The 15,931-nt window shown below is 46.9% G+C and overlaps 1 protein-coding gene across 4 annotated transcripts in view; it reads right to left on the minus strand.

Moving 5' to 3' along the window:
* Positions 1 to 15,931, minus strand: part of LOC307096987 (kalirin) — a 473,518-nt gene that overhangs the window by 28,820 nt on the left and 428,767 nt on the right. For all 4 annotated transcript variants that reach the window (XM_079766806.1, XM_079766805.1, XM_079766804.1 and 1 more), the window contains exons 27-31: positions 13,988 to 14,077; positions 8,518 to 8,610; positions 3,628 to 3,739; positions 1,618 to 1,808; positions 1,115 to 1,216 (exon numbers count right to left, since the gene is read on the minus strand). In XM_079766806.1, coding sequence (XP_079622932.1) covers positions 1,115 to 1,216; positions 1,618 to 1,808; positions 3,628 to 3,739; positions 8,518 to 8,610; positions 13,988 to 14,077 — 588 coding nt within the window. The remainder of the gene's footprint in view (positions 1 to 1,114; positions 1,217 to 1,617; positions 1,809 to 3,627; positions 3,740 to 8,517; positions 8,611 to 13,987; positions 14,078 to 15,931) is intronic.

Below are 15,931 nucleotides of genomic sequence, written 5' to 3' on the forward strand. Positions count from 1 at the left end.
TATTCTCAGGACTTCAGTTCCAGGGCCACGCTGCTCCAACTAGAGCAGGGCTATGACTTCAAGATGCAATGGAGACGGGTGCAGGGTGATTTCTAAGTATTTATGACCTGCAGGGTGTTCTGGGGCTGGGGCAGTACCTGAAGGTCCCCTGGGCCAGGGAAGAGCACTTGGGTGACTCGGAAGGTCTGGGAGCACTGGGAGAGGCAGCAAGCGGGCACCTGGAGGCAGCGGCTAACAACCAGCAGGTGCAGATAATGCTCAGGACGCTCAGCACCCGGGATGGCCACGCAGGCTGTGGGGGCTGCAAGTCAGTCCTGGGCTCTCGGCCTGGAAACCTGCTCAGTGGAGGCGTCGCCCATCCCACGAATCCCACTTGTCTCTGTGGAACTGGGTTCAGGTCATTCTGTCTCACGACAGGCAGCAGCTGTGCTGGCGATGCAGCGACAGGCACTGCCAGGCAAGCACATGGCTGGTGGGGGCCCACGGGCAGCACCTCTTCCCAGCGAGACCAACATTTCCACGAGCCCTGACTCGGTGCCCCGGTGCGCGTGCCTGCCGAGCTGACATGACTCCTCACGGCCGTCGTCTGGGGGAAGGCCCTTTCTTGTCATTCCTCCCAATCAGCATCGTTCCCATGCTCTCCAACGTACTAGAGCTCCTAGAGTCCATGTTCCCAGGAAGGGCCATGCCTTACACATACTGCCCTGCTCAGCACTGAGCAGAATACCTTACGTGGACAAGGTTCTCAGGAAAAAATGTTAAATGAATGTGGAGCAAATCAAGGTGACTTTTGTCAAAGGGTCACCGGTTGCCCTGGACACTTGAAGGGGACACAGGACAGAACATCTTCAGTGGGCCCTGTTGAGGAAGCCCAGGAGGCCACGCCCTGCCTTCTTCACTCTACGCTCCTATGGGGGCATGGACTTAGGAGACCACTTGTCTTTGAGGTGTCGAGTCTACTTTCAGGACAGAATTTGCTTCTCAACCCCCAGGCGATGCCGCCCTTCCCCAGACAGGCCTGTGGTCTGTTGGCCTAGCTGTAGGTGTAAGAGGCCCACATCCCCCCCACCCACCCCCAACCCTGGTCTTGAGCCCAGCAGAGGGCAGTACTCACTTTCAGCACGGTTTTATTGTCAGAGGACGGGGTGCGCCCAGACCACAGGGCGAATTTGCAGGGGTCCCCCTCTACGTGCTCCGTCACACCCAGCTCTGAGGTCTGTAGACAGGAAATGCCTGTGAGAGGCGGGGAGGGGAGGGCAGTGGGGAAACTCAGGGCTGGGGTGGGAAAGGCAGCAAAGAGGAGAGGGCCGAGGAAGGGGCGTCTGTCAATCAAACTCAAATAGACTGCGTGTTTTGTTCATCTACCTGGAAAGAAAGGACCTACAGGCCTGCGCCTGATTAGCAGGTAGCAGGAAGGGAAGGTGAAAGCAACAGGAAGAAGAACCGTGGACTGTAAAATGCAGAGGTGGGAGTCAGAGGGAGAGCTTTTCAAATAGGAGGCCATTTCATTTGTCCAGGATTCTGGTGTGGCGCTGGGGGAGAGATGAGCAAGGGTTCGAGATCCCTTCCTGCCCAAGGGCTCCATGACAACAGGGAGTCGTGTCGTTCCCCACCTACCAGTAGCTTGTTCTTGTAAACATATTTCGTGTGTCCTGAAGAGTCTTTGATCTCCTTGCTGAAAACCAAGGAGATCTCAAAGAGGAACAAGTGCCGCTCCCGCCCCTTCCGGATCAGAGACTTGGGGTCCCACACTTGGAAGGCGTCCTGGAGGATCAGCTCCCCCTGCACGTCCAGGTTCTCGTCGAACCCTGAAAAACACCCATTTCACCCTGCGGAGTTTCTCTAGTGCCACGTTCAGGGTGCCATGCTCCACCCTCATGGAGAAAGGCTTCCCTGGCTGTGAGCAACAGCTCCACTGCACTTTCTCTCTCGCTGGTTCCCAAGACACCTGAGCACGTGAGTAGCTGGCTCTTCAGAACTGTAATAAGACCTCCCTCTGCACTAGCTCTCCCACAGGCAACCAGGACTCAGGGAATCTCCTGCAAAGCTGCTGTGCAACCTCCCACAGCTCCGCTGTCATCTGGGACCTCCTGCAGGGGCGAACCCACAGCTCCCGCTGCCCCGCCTCGAGCTCGGAGTGGGGCTGAGCGCACGCACTGCCCCATCGGGTTCCCTTGACTCCACTTTACTTGGTGTGGCTCTAGTTCTCATGGTCCATTCCTAGGACTATTTCCTTTGACTGCTCTTATACAGGGTGGTGCATAATCCTTCAGAAATTTATATTTATACCACTTTAAATCTTTAACAGAGGTTCTGAAACTTTACTGTGTATACAGATCCCCCACAGAGCTCGTGAGAACACAGATTGCTGCCCACTGCTCACCCCCCCCAAGAGGGTGGGATTCAATAGATGTGGGGTGGAGCCCATGAATTTGCACTTTGGATAAGCTCACAGGTGCTGCGGCTGCTGCTCCACAGACCATACTTGGAGTAGCTAGATCCAGAGTACATGTCGGGAAAAGGCTAGAGGAGAAGGGGACACCCCGGGATGGGAGGAGGTGCAAACAGAAAAGAAAGGGGTGGAGAAACTGTGACAATAGGAATATATTCAGATGGTTAGTGCTTAGTCTGGAGAAGGTAACCAGGGCTCCTTTGCGTGTAGAAATGGGGCTTCCTTGCCAAAGGTGACCTAGAAGTATTGAGACCAGACCAAGTGTTTTAGGTCGGGGGGTGTGGCAGGGGAGAAGGAGCCCACAGGTTTACGTATATACAACACAGTACACTTATCTCCCTCCACACCTGTTTGCCAGCCCCAACTGGGATGAGTCGACTCATCTAAGAACTTCCACCCCAATAGGGCTGCTCTGCCCATCTGTTTTGCGGTGTTAAGAGCACTTTATTGGAGCCCCACTCTACCAGGTTTCTGGATCCCAAGACAAGACATGGTTCCAGGGGACTGAATGGACATCGGTGAAGTCCAAACAGGTTTACCTGGCTGGGCTTTTCCACCGGCTAGGAATGGCATAAGTGTAGCTGCACACCAATGTGAATGTACTTAATGTCACTGAACTGTACACTTAAAATTGGTTATAATGGTAAACCTTAGGTTATGCATCTTTTACTACAATAAAAAAAGAAGGGCATTGGGCTGAAGACAGTGTGTGTGTGTGTGTGTGTGTGTGTGTGTGTGTGTGTGTGTGTGTGTTCATGCCTGCAGGATTTCTACTTATTCTTCTGACAAATGCAATGCAACCTGGGGCCAGCAGATGGGACTGTCAGACGAGGAAACTGTGATGGAGGGGAATGTAGATGAACAGGACTGCTGTGGGTCAGAGCTGTAGCCCACCTGTAGTAAAGGTGATGGCCTGTCCTAGACCATCTCACAGGCAGAAAGCCGTCCACATACCTGAAACGGCTCGGGCTGGTCTACCTGGAGGCAGGTGTTGGCTGAGCTGGACCCTGTGGGGCTCCTTGCACACCGCCCGAGGACCCAGGCAACCACTTGCCATTTCTCCTCTCTTCTGGCCTTGCCCCTTGCCTGACTTCATGCCACTTCCCTCCCCTGATACAAGCTCTCTGGTCTTAAGGAAGGAGGGGGCTCCCCCAGGAGGCAGAGAGGACAGCTACCTTCCAGCATGCTGACATGCATGGCGTCATTGGCTTTCTTTGGGACGCTGAGCATCACCTCCAGGCCATCCTTGAGCTCCCCCTTCCCTTCTTCACAGCAAGTTAAAAGTTCCTGGGGGGAAAGTCCAAACACAATTAGAACCATCTCCCCCAGCTTCCCCACCCTCTCAGCACCAAACCCATTCCGGCAAGTACAGCCAGAGTCATTCTCTACAATGGCTCCCTCTAAGCTATAAGGAAAGTGCGGTAGGATAGGATGGGATTAGCTCCAAAGAACTCAACCACAATTTCCCCCCGCAACTAAGCTCCCTCAGCTCAATCTCATCCAAACCAACTCATTTCAACCCAAGTGGTAGGGTGTTCTCTGACACTTGACTGCCCTCCTGGAGAAGAGAATGTCCCTTGCAAAGCGCAGGAGCAGAGGCGCAGTCCTGTGGAACCATGAAGAGAAGACAAGGGCATGCAAAGAACGCTCAGCATTCATTTGTCACCCGCACTTCTATGTACACACCTCTACTGCCTGAATGCTGATTCCCATCGTACTGGGAGCAATCTGGGGCTACAGACATCATAGGTTTATGGCATTTCAGAGTTATAAAAGACTTTTAGACCCTATGGCTCAGGAGTTCCTAACCTGGGGCCAACAGATGGGATTCCGTACTAGTCCTTTCAGTGTCAGATGAGGAAACTGATTAAGGGGAATAGAGATTCTCCCCAGGTTACAGAATTCATTGGAGGGAAAGTAATGCAGGGGATTGAGTCCAGGTTTCTTAAATCCAAGTCCAGTGGTCCATCCACCACGCCAACCCTATCTCCTTCATGTCTTTACCACACTGAGACTTCCCGGAGCCCACCCTCTCTCTTACCTCCTCACTGGAAACTAGGTCATTACCATCTCTAAAAAAGATATAGAGTACGTGGTTGATGGAGGAAAGATAATTTCCAACTATCCTAGGAATCATAAAGACCATTTGTAATGATTCTGGCCAAATCAGAAAAATGCTGACTTTGATTTTTCTTATCAGGGTTATTGTATCTTGCTCACTTTGACCCTCGGAAGGAAACAGTTAAGCAACAGATCTGCAATTCATACTGTCTCCTTGGGGAGTTGAGGATGGGGGGAGGCAGGGGATGGGTGGATGGGTGGGGATGCACTTTCAGGAAAGAAAGAAGTTGAGCAGATCAAGCCTTGTAAACATGTGAACTACAGACTTTCTAGCAAATAAATGAATGACACTTGCTCTGGAATGCCTTTAGTAGAATAGTTGTGGCCCATTTATCCAGGACATCTTATGGTAAATATACCTGGAATCTGGGGCTCTATGGGCATGGCTCCCTGGAAAGTATCATGTAAGCTATGCAACTAGTTAAGTAAAAAGTGAGTACACTTCATGACCACAATGGCTCTCTTCAGGGCAGGGGATATAATACATCATTTGGAAACCTTGTATGTTGATCCGTGCCCCAGCACATCCTGACGCTGCCAGAAGGGACTTGGAGCTGCTGGCAGTCCAGGACTTCTCTCTTTTACCTCTGCCCTAGATTATTTGTATCCTTGGAACTACAGCCATGCGCCACTTACCTATGGGGATACATTCTGAGAAATGCGTTATTCGGGGATTTTGTCATTGTGTGAGTATCATAGAGTGCACTTACAGAAACCTGGATGGAATAGCCTATTGCTCCTAGGCTAGAAGCCTGTGAAGCATGTCACTATATAAAACGATATGAGACTAAACCAAGCACAAGAGAAAATGCGGCAATCAAGAGAGGAGGTAAACAATATGTATGAGGCTGCTGCCAGGATAACAGAGATACTGTTTTGCAGGAAACTTTTTTTATAAGTAGAAAGAGTACACTCTAAAAGAGTAAAAGAATAGTAAATGCATAAACCAGTAAGAGTCATTTATTATCATTATCAGGTGTAATGTAACTGTACATAACTGTATGTGCTGTACTTTTATACGACTGGCAGTGCAGTAGGCTTGTTCACACCAGCATCACCACAGCACATGCATATGCATTGTGCTACCACATTATGATGGCTATGACATCACTAGGTGTTGGGAATTTTTTCAGCTCTATTGTAATCTCATGGGACCACTGTCATATATGCCGTCTATTGCTGGTCAAAGTGTCATTAGGAAGTACATGACAGTATTGGCAAAGCTTTGCATTTGGCAAGATATCCAATTAGTGAGCATCTGGTATGAAAATCCAATCCTTTGTGTTATCTTGGACACATTCCACATGAAGAAGGGAGCTTTGAGTGCCCACAGAAGAGGTGAACTGCCCAGAGCACATGTTTGGGAGGTAGAAGGCACCACTTCCCAGCTCTGTCCTTGGTACCACTCAGTATAATGGCATCATTGTTCACAAAGCTGGTTTTCTTCCGCCAACCTGAACTTCTCTGATTCTCCCCACCACTTTCCTAAATCTAACCCCTGTTTTCATACATCATCAAAAGGAACGTGTAGGCAGAAACATAAGCGAGAAATAAGAAATATGCTTCAGTTCACAACAGAAAACACCAATTAGTTTAACCCCAAAAGCAATTTGGCAAACCCACTAATCACCCAGCAGAGCCAATAAGTTCTACTCAGATCCCAGCGATAGTTTATGATAAGGCGAAGTCTCCACATTTCATTTACACCCCAAAGGACAGCTGCAGCAGATTTACACGAAGAATATTGAACATTCGAACTGATATATAGTTTTTACTTTCATGTTACACCTACTGTGAGGAACCCCAGAGGATACTGATAATTAAATATCAATTTATTTGGAATAAAACTGACTTTAATGAGAAAATAAATCCCATGTTATTTATTTATAGGAAAAGCTCAGCAAACTATTTTTCTTTTACTTGGCAGGCATTATGCTACCAGCACATTTAAAAGAGGTCGAAATTATCGTAAATGTTTTTTCCAATAACTCTACCACTTCTCCACAACCCAATTCCCATGACTTTATTTTTTCCCATCTCAGTTACATACACAGTCATGTCTTCCTAAAACATTCAAGACGGAATGAAAGCCCAGAGCCCATCCTCCATCTGCCTAAAGCGAGACACAGGACAGCCATCCGTTCCCCACTTCCTCCCTGTCACAGAACTAATCCCTGGAACCTCAGCCTTATGGGTTTAAAAGGGAGAGGTGGAAAGCTGTCTTCCTCTTAGAACTGCATCTTAACTGATTTAAGACACTGTCAGTGTAGATGGGGGAGTTAACCCCCCACCCCCAATTCCTGAAAAGGCTTGGGGATACTTAAATTTAAAACAACAACAACACAGAAATAAATTTTAAAAACCTTTTGGCATAAGAAAAACCATTCTGTGGGATAGGAAAAAGGGAGAATTACACACATAAACCTGGGCTAAGGAGAAACTGCCGTGAGTAACCGGAGAACGCAGTGCTAACGATCCGGCAGTCAAAGGCACAGAAGGACCTGAAGGTAGAAAGCACACCAGTCCTTCAGGGGAGAACTGCCCCACCCCCTGCGAGCCCCACCCTGAGATCTTATGAGAAATCCTGGGTCTTTCTATTAGAAACTCCAAAACATGAAGAGGATGACAGCTTCAACAGCAGTTCTGCCAAAACAGCCGAGATGTCCTGCCCATTGCTATATCTGGCACTGGTCCTCGGTAAAGGCCATGGGCACGATGCCGCGGTGTAATTCTCTAAGTCATCTCTGCGGAGTCGGATGACTAGGGCACCTGGGAGCAGCAGCCCATAGTCTCTTCTTGGAGACAGGAAGGAGGTTTGAAGGAGGAGGCTGCAGGGGAAGGATGGTGCATGGCCCTGCCCTGGCCCAGAGCGGGAAGAGAGGTCCAAGGCCCAGGCTCACTGCTGCCCCCACTCTACTCATCCTGGAACCACAAGTGCTGAGCCAGAGAGACCACGGACCAGACCGGTGGGCACACTCTCTAACATGAGTAGAAACCCAGATTTGAAACTAGGCTGGTTTTCAGGGTTAGTGCAGCCAGAATATGTGAGATTCTGCAAGCATGAGCTGAATTTCTAAACACGAGCTGATTTCCATTACATTTTCTCTGGAACTATACTACTTATAACATGCCCTCTCACTATCCTTTGCATTTGAGGAGCAACCAGCAAAATATTCAAACTTAGGGAAAACTGCACTTACACATCTTAAGAATTCAGATAGACAGGGGTTATTTAACTGCCTATGATATCATTTTCCCAGGCTTTCTGTGGGGAAATGTCATATTTTCAGATTGTCAGCATATCCTTCTCTGAGAAGAATCAGCCCAACTACTTGGTAGTTTACATCATTTTATTTGACTTTTAAAGAAAAGATTTTGGAGGAAACCCTCATCTCTTGGTTGGCTCCAGGAGAACCTCAGTATATGGGATCCTACAGACACCGAGTGTCATTGTGCTTTGAATACGCACTCTTTGATCAACTCCTTTCCCTCAAAAACCTTTAGTCTGACAAACCAGAGATTATGACAATGGCAAGTACTGCCCCGGGCCTCCATGCCCATGCAGACTGGCACTGCCCCTAAGACCTTGGCCCCTGATCCTGTCGGAAGCAGGGGCCATGAGAGGGAATCTGCCCCAGGAGGAAGGGACAGGGGGGGGCCAGTGGCTGGGGTGGCAATCCCTCAAAGTGGTGCAGTGGTGGGTAGGTGGGAAAATAGTCACCCTGTTCCTGCTCCCAGTTCCTCTTTCCCCTAATGAATAAGCATCTGGAATTTGAAGGGATGGGACATGCAGACTGGGGCCAGCGATGCAAGCACGGGCTCATTGCTCAAGTTCTGGTCTGGGCAGAGGAGAGGACTTCAGGTGGAAGCTCTCCCATCCTTGACAAAGCGGGATCCCCCGGGCCTGGCAGGGGGTAGGGGAGACACCAAGGGCAGGGAGGTACCTTCAGGAGCAGTTGGTACTTGGTGATCCTCTGGACGGGCTTGATCAGGTAGGAAGAGATGGAGTTGGCCAGACCGTGCCGCTGCTGTATCTCCTACAGGATGGAAACGAGCACCATCAGACACGGAGGGGCATGTGTATGTGTGTTCTGGGCAGGAGGCAGTTGGGGTAAGAAGAGAGGTGAAAGGAGAAAAGGCAATTATGAGAAACTTCTTTGATGGGGAAAGGGAAGGAGAAAGAGAACTATGAGAGACTAAGGTGCATACAGAAATAAATAAATTTTAGGGAACTCCCACAGACTGGAGTTCTGGCTTCCATTGGCCTCAGGGGGCTCACAGTTGGGGGAGGTGTGAGTAATGGAAAGGCACATGGTTAACAATGCAATACGAGAGACACAAAATATCATGTACGCATAGAGGAAGGGAAGGATTTCTGCAGAAATCAAGAGGAGAGATGGAAAAAGGGGAGAAATTTTAGGGAAAGAAGGCAGATTTGCGAAACAAACGGAACTTAAGAAATACAGACACAGGTAGAGAAAGTGATGAGGTAAGTAACAGGTAGAAGAGCAAAGGAGAGGTGAAGAAGTAGAAGTGAAGGAAATAAGCCCAGAATGGAGGACATGAGAGGGGGATAAAAGGAAGGTGAGACTAAAGGGAAGGCAGAGAGTGAGCTCTGGTTTCTATTCTGACAGCTCCCGAGTCTTTGTCGGCCTGCAGTCTCCCTCTTAGAATTGCACAGGACAGATCTCACTTCCCATTCCTCCTCTCTTCAGATTTCACACATCCCACCCTAGAATCACCACTTTTCCTTATAACTTGTTCACTGTGATCAATGGTAGAGACTCCCCTCATTCTTCACGTCTGCTAAGCTGGAAACCATGGGGTCATTTCCAGCGTTTTCCCTCTGTGATCCCTGACCCCTGGGGAGGATGATCTTTCCTGGCCACAATGCCCACATCATTCATGCCCAGGCTGTGACCATGGCTTTCAGCTGTTCATGCCTCTAGTTCTCATGTTAGTCCTCTCTTTCTCCTACCTCCAAAATGATCTATTCCCCAAGGTCTAGGTGCTATGAAAATTAGAGAAGGGTGAATTTTAGTTCCTTCCCTCAAGAACCTCTATGCTAGCTAGCCGATAAGACTCACACATATGAAAGAGAGAGCAACCAAGGATGACAGAAATACTTTTCACTGGTACTGCCAGGGAGACCAGAGAGGAGGCCCTGCCCCCAGGAGTAATTTTACAGATAACGCTTTCACTGGGGCTTGGAGGACAGGGAGGGGTGGTGAAGTGGGAAGTTGGAAGAATGGTACTCAACAAACAGGAAATATATAAAGCCAAATGCACAGGAAATAATCCTTATGCATTTAGATGACAATGAGGACCATGCCTGAATAGTACAGAGGGTGCACACCTAGATTCTAGAAAAAGTGAAAAATACAGCTAGATAAACAAGATGCTTTTAGGGCATTGATGAGGCTGAGCTAGAATAAAGAATTAGGATTTGATGGTGAGCTTCTCAATGTAAAGTACTGTGGACATTACATGGAAGGAAACGATGGTGGAAGCAATGTTTCAGAAAGAGTAATTGAAGCCTACGAGCAACACAGCGGGTGGAGGTTGGTAAATAGAGACAGGGAGACTGAGTTTACTGCACAAGCCTTAGTGCAAACATAAGGTTTCCACGTGATCCAGTAATTCCACTCCTCGGTATATAGGGTGAGCAAAAGTAGGTTTACAGTTGTCAGTACTCAAAACACAGAGTTTATCCTTGTGTTATTATATATTATTGTATTATTTTCCATATGAACAACTACTACTATGAACAACCTACCTTTGCGCCACTCTGTATACCCAAGATAAATGAGAACATATGTCCACACAAAAACTTGTATACAATGTTTACAGCAGTATTATTAATAATATGGAAAAGGAGGGTACAACCCTAATGTCAACCAATTGATGAATGGAGAAACAGAATGTGGTGTATCTGTACAATGAAATACTACTTGGCTGTAAAAAGGAATGAATTACTAAGACATGCTACAACATGATGAATCTTGAAAATATCATGGTATGTGAAAATAGTCACCACAGAACACATATTATCTGATCCACTTTTATAAAATATCCAAATAGTCAAATTTAAAGAGATAGAAAACAGGTCATTGGTTGCTTAGGCCTGGGGGAATAAGGAGGAGGATAAGATGGGGGGGGGTGATTGCTTTTGGGGATGATATAAAAATTCTAACATTGACTGTGGGGATGGTTGCACACGTCTGTGAGTATACTAAAGCCATAATATATATTTATACCTATTTATATCTATATCTTCAGGCGTGTAACATGGGGGCTTGCCATAAGCTAAGATTAGTGAAAACAAAGTGTTAGGAGGAATAAAAGAAACATTGAAAGTTAGGGTTTGCTATGTGGCCATGGAGGAGGGTGAAGAAGAGGGAATGATAAAAATAAATTATTCAATTTCCTGCCATTACCCCAGAAAGTAGCTATTTGCTCACTCATTTGCCTCTTCCCTACAGCTGTGTAGTCATAGCAGGACTTGTTCAAGGATGATGGGCAAAACAGCTGGCAGCCTGACTCTCCTTGGGCAAATGAACATTGTGAGATAATTTGGGGCCTTGGCAGACAACACAGGCAATAATGTACCTGTGACAGTCCTCCCTCTCTGACAAGACACCCAGCTCTGGGAAGGCTGCCTGTGCAGCAGTGAGGAAGGGGCTGCCTCACATCTGGAGTAGGAAATTCTGGATCATGTGAATGTGGGAGCCTTTCCAGGACTTCAATTTTCTGTGTTCTCTTTACAATAATGGGTGATAATAGACCACCTTTATTAAGGGTTTATCTCTTTTATAGAATGAGAGCCTAAAGCAGATGGTTCCTAGTTGTAGAACTTAGGGAAACCCTTCTGATGGATTGGGGAAAAAGTTGCAAAAATGATGCTTTCCAGAAAGCGTTGGGAAAAATCAGGAGAGTTTACTGCTTTCCCTCCCCACCTCCAGGACCAGCTCTGGGAACTCCCACAGACTGGAGTTCTGGCTTCCATTGGCATTCCCAGCTAAGGTAGAGGCTAATTAGGAACTAACTGGGAAATGGAGGATAGGGTGCAAGATTTGGGGAATGACTTATTAGTCAAAGTCCAGAAATTGGCTAGAAACAGGCATATGAGGAATGTAGGACTAAAGGAAAATACAGTTTAGCACCAGACTCTGTGATGTGTACAAAGTGAAGCAAGCAAACCATTAGTCAACCTCAGGGGGCTCACAGTTGGGGGAAGTGTGAGTAATGAAAAGGCACATGGTTAACAATGCAATACAAGAAACACAAAATATCATGTACACATAGAGGAAGAGAAGGATTTCTGCAGAAAGCAACATGTGACCTTTAAAGTAAAAATTCTGAAGAGTGACTTTGTGTGGTTGTGCACACGTGAGCATGCCTATGTTCAAAGAGGGACCATTTAAGGCAGAGAAAGCAGTGTGAGCAAAGATAAGAAAGCAGAACAGTGTATGGCCTGCTCAGAGCCCAGGGCGTGTGTGTTCAGAAAAACACAAAGTGCAAGACAGGGCACAGTGCATTGACAATGTCAAAAAGGCCCTTCTGGATACTGTTGATGAATAGTCCACCAGAAACATCTTAAGGAAAACACATTATTAAGCAAAGATAATGGCATAAAGCATTCCATAAACTCTGACAACAAGTTAGGGAAGCGCTTTACTTGGATTTTTTGTTTTATCATGTCTACCCTCAGAATTCCAGTCGGGACCTTTAGAATCAGTTCCATGTTAATGCTCCATTAAAATAGCACATGTGCTTTTTTTCTTGTCTGGCTTTCTCCCACTCAAGTGTCATTCCTCCACTGAGCAATAAATCCTTGTAGAATTATTTCTGTTACAGCAGTGTCGGGCTAGAAAGATGCTCAGAGAAGGTTTATTCTGTAAACTTGAGTATGGGAACTGTAGTTACATGTCTGTATCCCCCAGGGGGCCCATCAATTACCTAAAATTGTGTTTCCCATCTATCTGACATACAGTAGACATTCAGATATTTATGGAAGGAATGAAAGCAGGTAGGCAGAAAGACAGACTGATCCTATGTAATAAAAGGGTAATATGCAAATTGACCGTAATGACTGAACGACCGGGAACCGGTCTCTATGATGCACACTGACCACCAGGGTGCAGATGCAGGAGCTGCCCCCTGGTGGTCAGTGTGCTTCCACAGTGGGAGTTCTGCTCAGCCACAAGCTGTGCTGACAACTGCGAGTGCAGTGGCGGTGGTGGGAGCCTCTCCCGCCTCCGCAGTCGGACATCCCCCGAGGGCGCCCAGGCTTCCAGAGGGAGGTCTGACTGCCAGCTTTCGCCTGGTCCCCTTGGGAAAGGGCCTAAGCTGGCAGGTGGACATCCCCCAAGGACTTCTGAGTTACAAGAGGGCACAGGCCGGGCTGAGGGAACCCCGAGTGCACGAATTTTCGTGCACCAGACCTCTAGTGAGATGATAAAACATTCTGAATTTCAAGTTTTTGTCACTTCTGATATGACCACCAGAATGACCATCATTGCTACAGTCCCCCTCTCTCCCCCTTCATTTCTTCTCTCCCTCTTGCTCTTCCCTTGCATCCTGTAGTGACCCACTTGGCTCTGTTCCCCAAGACTATACAGACTTGTGCAATCATTCACCAATAGGACTGGCTCCTCATTAAAAACCAAAGGATCTGACAAGATCCATCAGCTCTGACCCTTCTCTGGGCTTCTATTCCATACACGTGCTCGACCTTGGCTGCACATTACTCTCACCTGGACACTTTAAAAACTCTCAACGCCCACCTCAGACCCAGGCCAATCCTCACAGAACCTCAGAGGTGGGACCCAGAATCACTATTGTTCAAAGTTCCCCAGGTGACTCTATGTGTAGCTAAGGTTGAAACAGTTGCATTAGAGTAGGGATCCTTCAACTTGAGTGGGCATCAGAGTCACCTGGAGGGTGAGCTAAAGCTCAGATGGTCGGGCTCTAGCCCTGGAGATTCTGACTCAATAGAGGTGGAGGGCGAGTCCAAACTAAGCACGTCTAACAAGCTCTCAGGTGATGATGATGTGGCAGGTCTGGGGACCATACGTTGAGACTCCCTCCATGTGAGGGAGCTATATATGAAGTAGAAGTGAAACCTCTTAGTCAACCCCTGCATCCTAGCAGGCTCCTCTACACATGAGATTTATGGCTAGCTCGGTTTGAGGTTGAGGCATGGAGGCAAACATGCCTTGTCCAAAATCATAGCACTTGGGCTGGGATGGGGTTAAACAAAAGACAAACACTGATCCATGCTTTATCCAGGAGACAGAGGTTTGGGGTGGCCAGTAAAGAAAAGCGAGGAACAAAGTGAGTAACCTATTATCCCAAGGTAATGAAGCATTTCCACCTGCCTCAGTGGCTCAAGAATGGAAAATCACAGCTTACGTCAAAGAAGGTGCCTGCATGCTCCAGGATCAGCTGGTTGGAATCAGGTTTGTTTTTACAGTAGGTGACATACATCTGAAATTTGTCTGCCTAAAAAGAACAAAGACAAGAACAGGTAAGCATCCATTCGTTGCTCCCTTCTGTTGACTGTGTCCACAGGGCCCAGCAGGGCTGTGGAAACAGATAGGGTGTGCCACAGGAGTATCTGCGGCCAATGTTCTGGGCTTATCTGGTCCATGCTCCCCCAGCTTTGGGATGCCTTTCTCCTAACAGCAGGAGAAAGCTCACTGAACGTGAGCTCATTGTAATACTAGTCAGTGCTGGAAAGAATAAGCAAAAACCAATTCACATGTAGTAACGTATTCTGCAGTTGGACAGTATTTACTTAGAGATTATCCCCTTTTGGGGATTACCTACAATTGTGCTTCCCATCTTGAACAATGACAGCATTTGCTCGGAAAGCAAAAATCAAGGCATGAAAATGAAGTATGATCTCAGAGCTAGATCTGCTTGTACTTCAAGGGTCTCCATGGGAGGTGGTTTGCAGGGGGTGCCAAGTGACTATGCGGCCATCCCCAACTTCTCAGAAGCAATGATGGGGGGAAGGGAGGCAGGGGGACCCTCTGGGCCAGGGTCTGAACAATGAGTCCTAACCTGGTTGTTACTTCAAGTCAAGAACCTTACAGCTTGGTGAAAATTCATTTCTTATTTCTCTCAGGACCCTCTGGGTTAATGCTACCCACTCTTTCCACTGGGAAAGGTATGTGTATTTTGGCCACCAAGTACTTTCCCCTTTGTGAAATGCTGCCATCTTGGTGCCTACAGAACATTTGGGATGTCCTCTTTGAGAAAGCAGCCTAGATATGCGTTATACCTGTAGCAGGTTTCATTTGATCCTCATGAGAACCCTATGCAATGAGTTGCATTATCATCATGCCCATTTTACAGAAATGAAAACTGTTTCAAAGTGGTAGAGCCTAGGAACGCTGACTTCAGGCTTCTTGGTCATAGCCTTTCAATGCATTATAAATAACTCTTCTACCATTTACTCCTGCACTACGCTCGTAGGTAAGGTTATAAGACCTCAAGTTACCTTGGGATAATTCTTGGCAAGATGTGCCTGTTTTATGCAATCACCAAAGGATTTCTGAAACTGGTTTTTGGGTTAATATACTACCTGGAAGGCATTCATCATCCCTAAGAGATGATGCTGAATCATATTTATGGTTGATTGTCAGGAAAATCCACAAATTGTGTGAAACAAGATTTAAAAATCCCTTCATTTACTGACCAATCTTGTCTTCTCTACATTGGCTGTGCAAGGAATCATAAATTGCATATGAGCATTAACGTGAAGTATGCTTGGGCTCATGTAGTTAAGAGGTAGAAAATGTAGTAGAACAAAATAAGATAGCAGTCTGAGACTTCCTTAAGAAATGAGAGAATGCCAGGAAACAAACATGAAGGCTTCATGAAAAAAAAGTAACTCAAGACTTGAACTGTGGAACTGACTGTGATATTATGCCAGGGGACTAGTCGATCTCCCAGCTCATTTGAAATGTATCCATCTGTAAAACATAAAACATAACCATAGCCCTGCCTATTCCATAACTCTTGAAGCATGAAGATATTTTGAAAAGTATTCACCCATTTTGAGAAGTTATAATTAGACAATAATTATTAAATATTAGAACTCCTGATCTTTGGGAAGAATTTCCATGTTTAGTTGCACTTAGTGTTCTTTGTGACCTTCTCGGAGATCTTTGCATTCATATCACAAACCTCAGCTGAAAATAATGTGATGTGGAGATGCTAATAGAGACTACTGTTTCCACTCATGTAATTAGAATCTGGTACATTCAGCCCATTGACTTGGCCCATGACAATAGCACCTTGAAAGAGAGTGACCTGACACTCATCTTGCAGGTCAGAACTGGGATGGAT

Source organism: Cnephaeus nilssonii (assembly GCF_951640355.1).
Source record: "Cnephaeus nilssonii genome assembly, chromosome: 3".
NCBI classification, from domain to species: Eukaryota; Metazoa; Chordata; class Mammalia; order Chiroptera; family Vespertilionidae; genus Cnephaeus; species Cnephaeus nilssonii.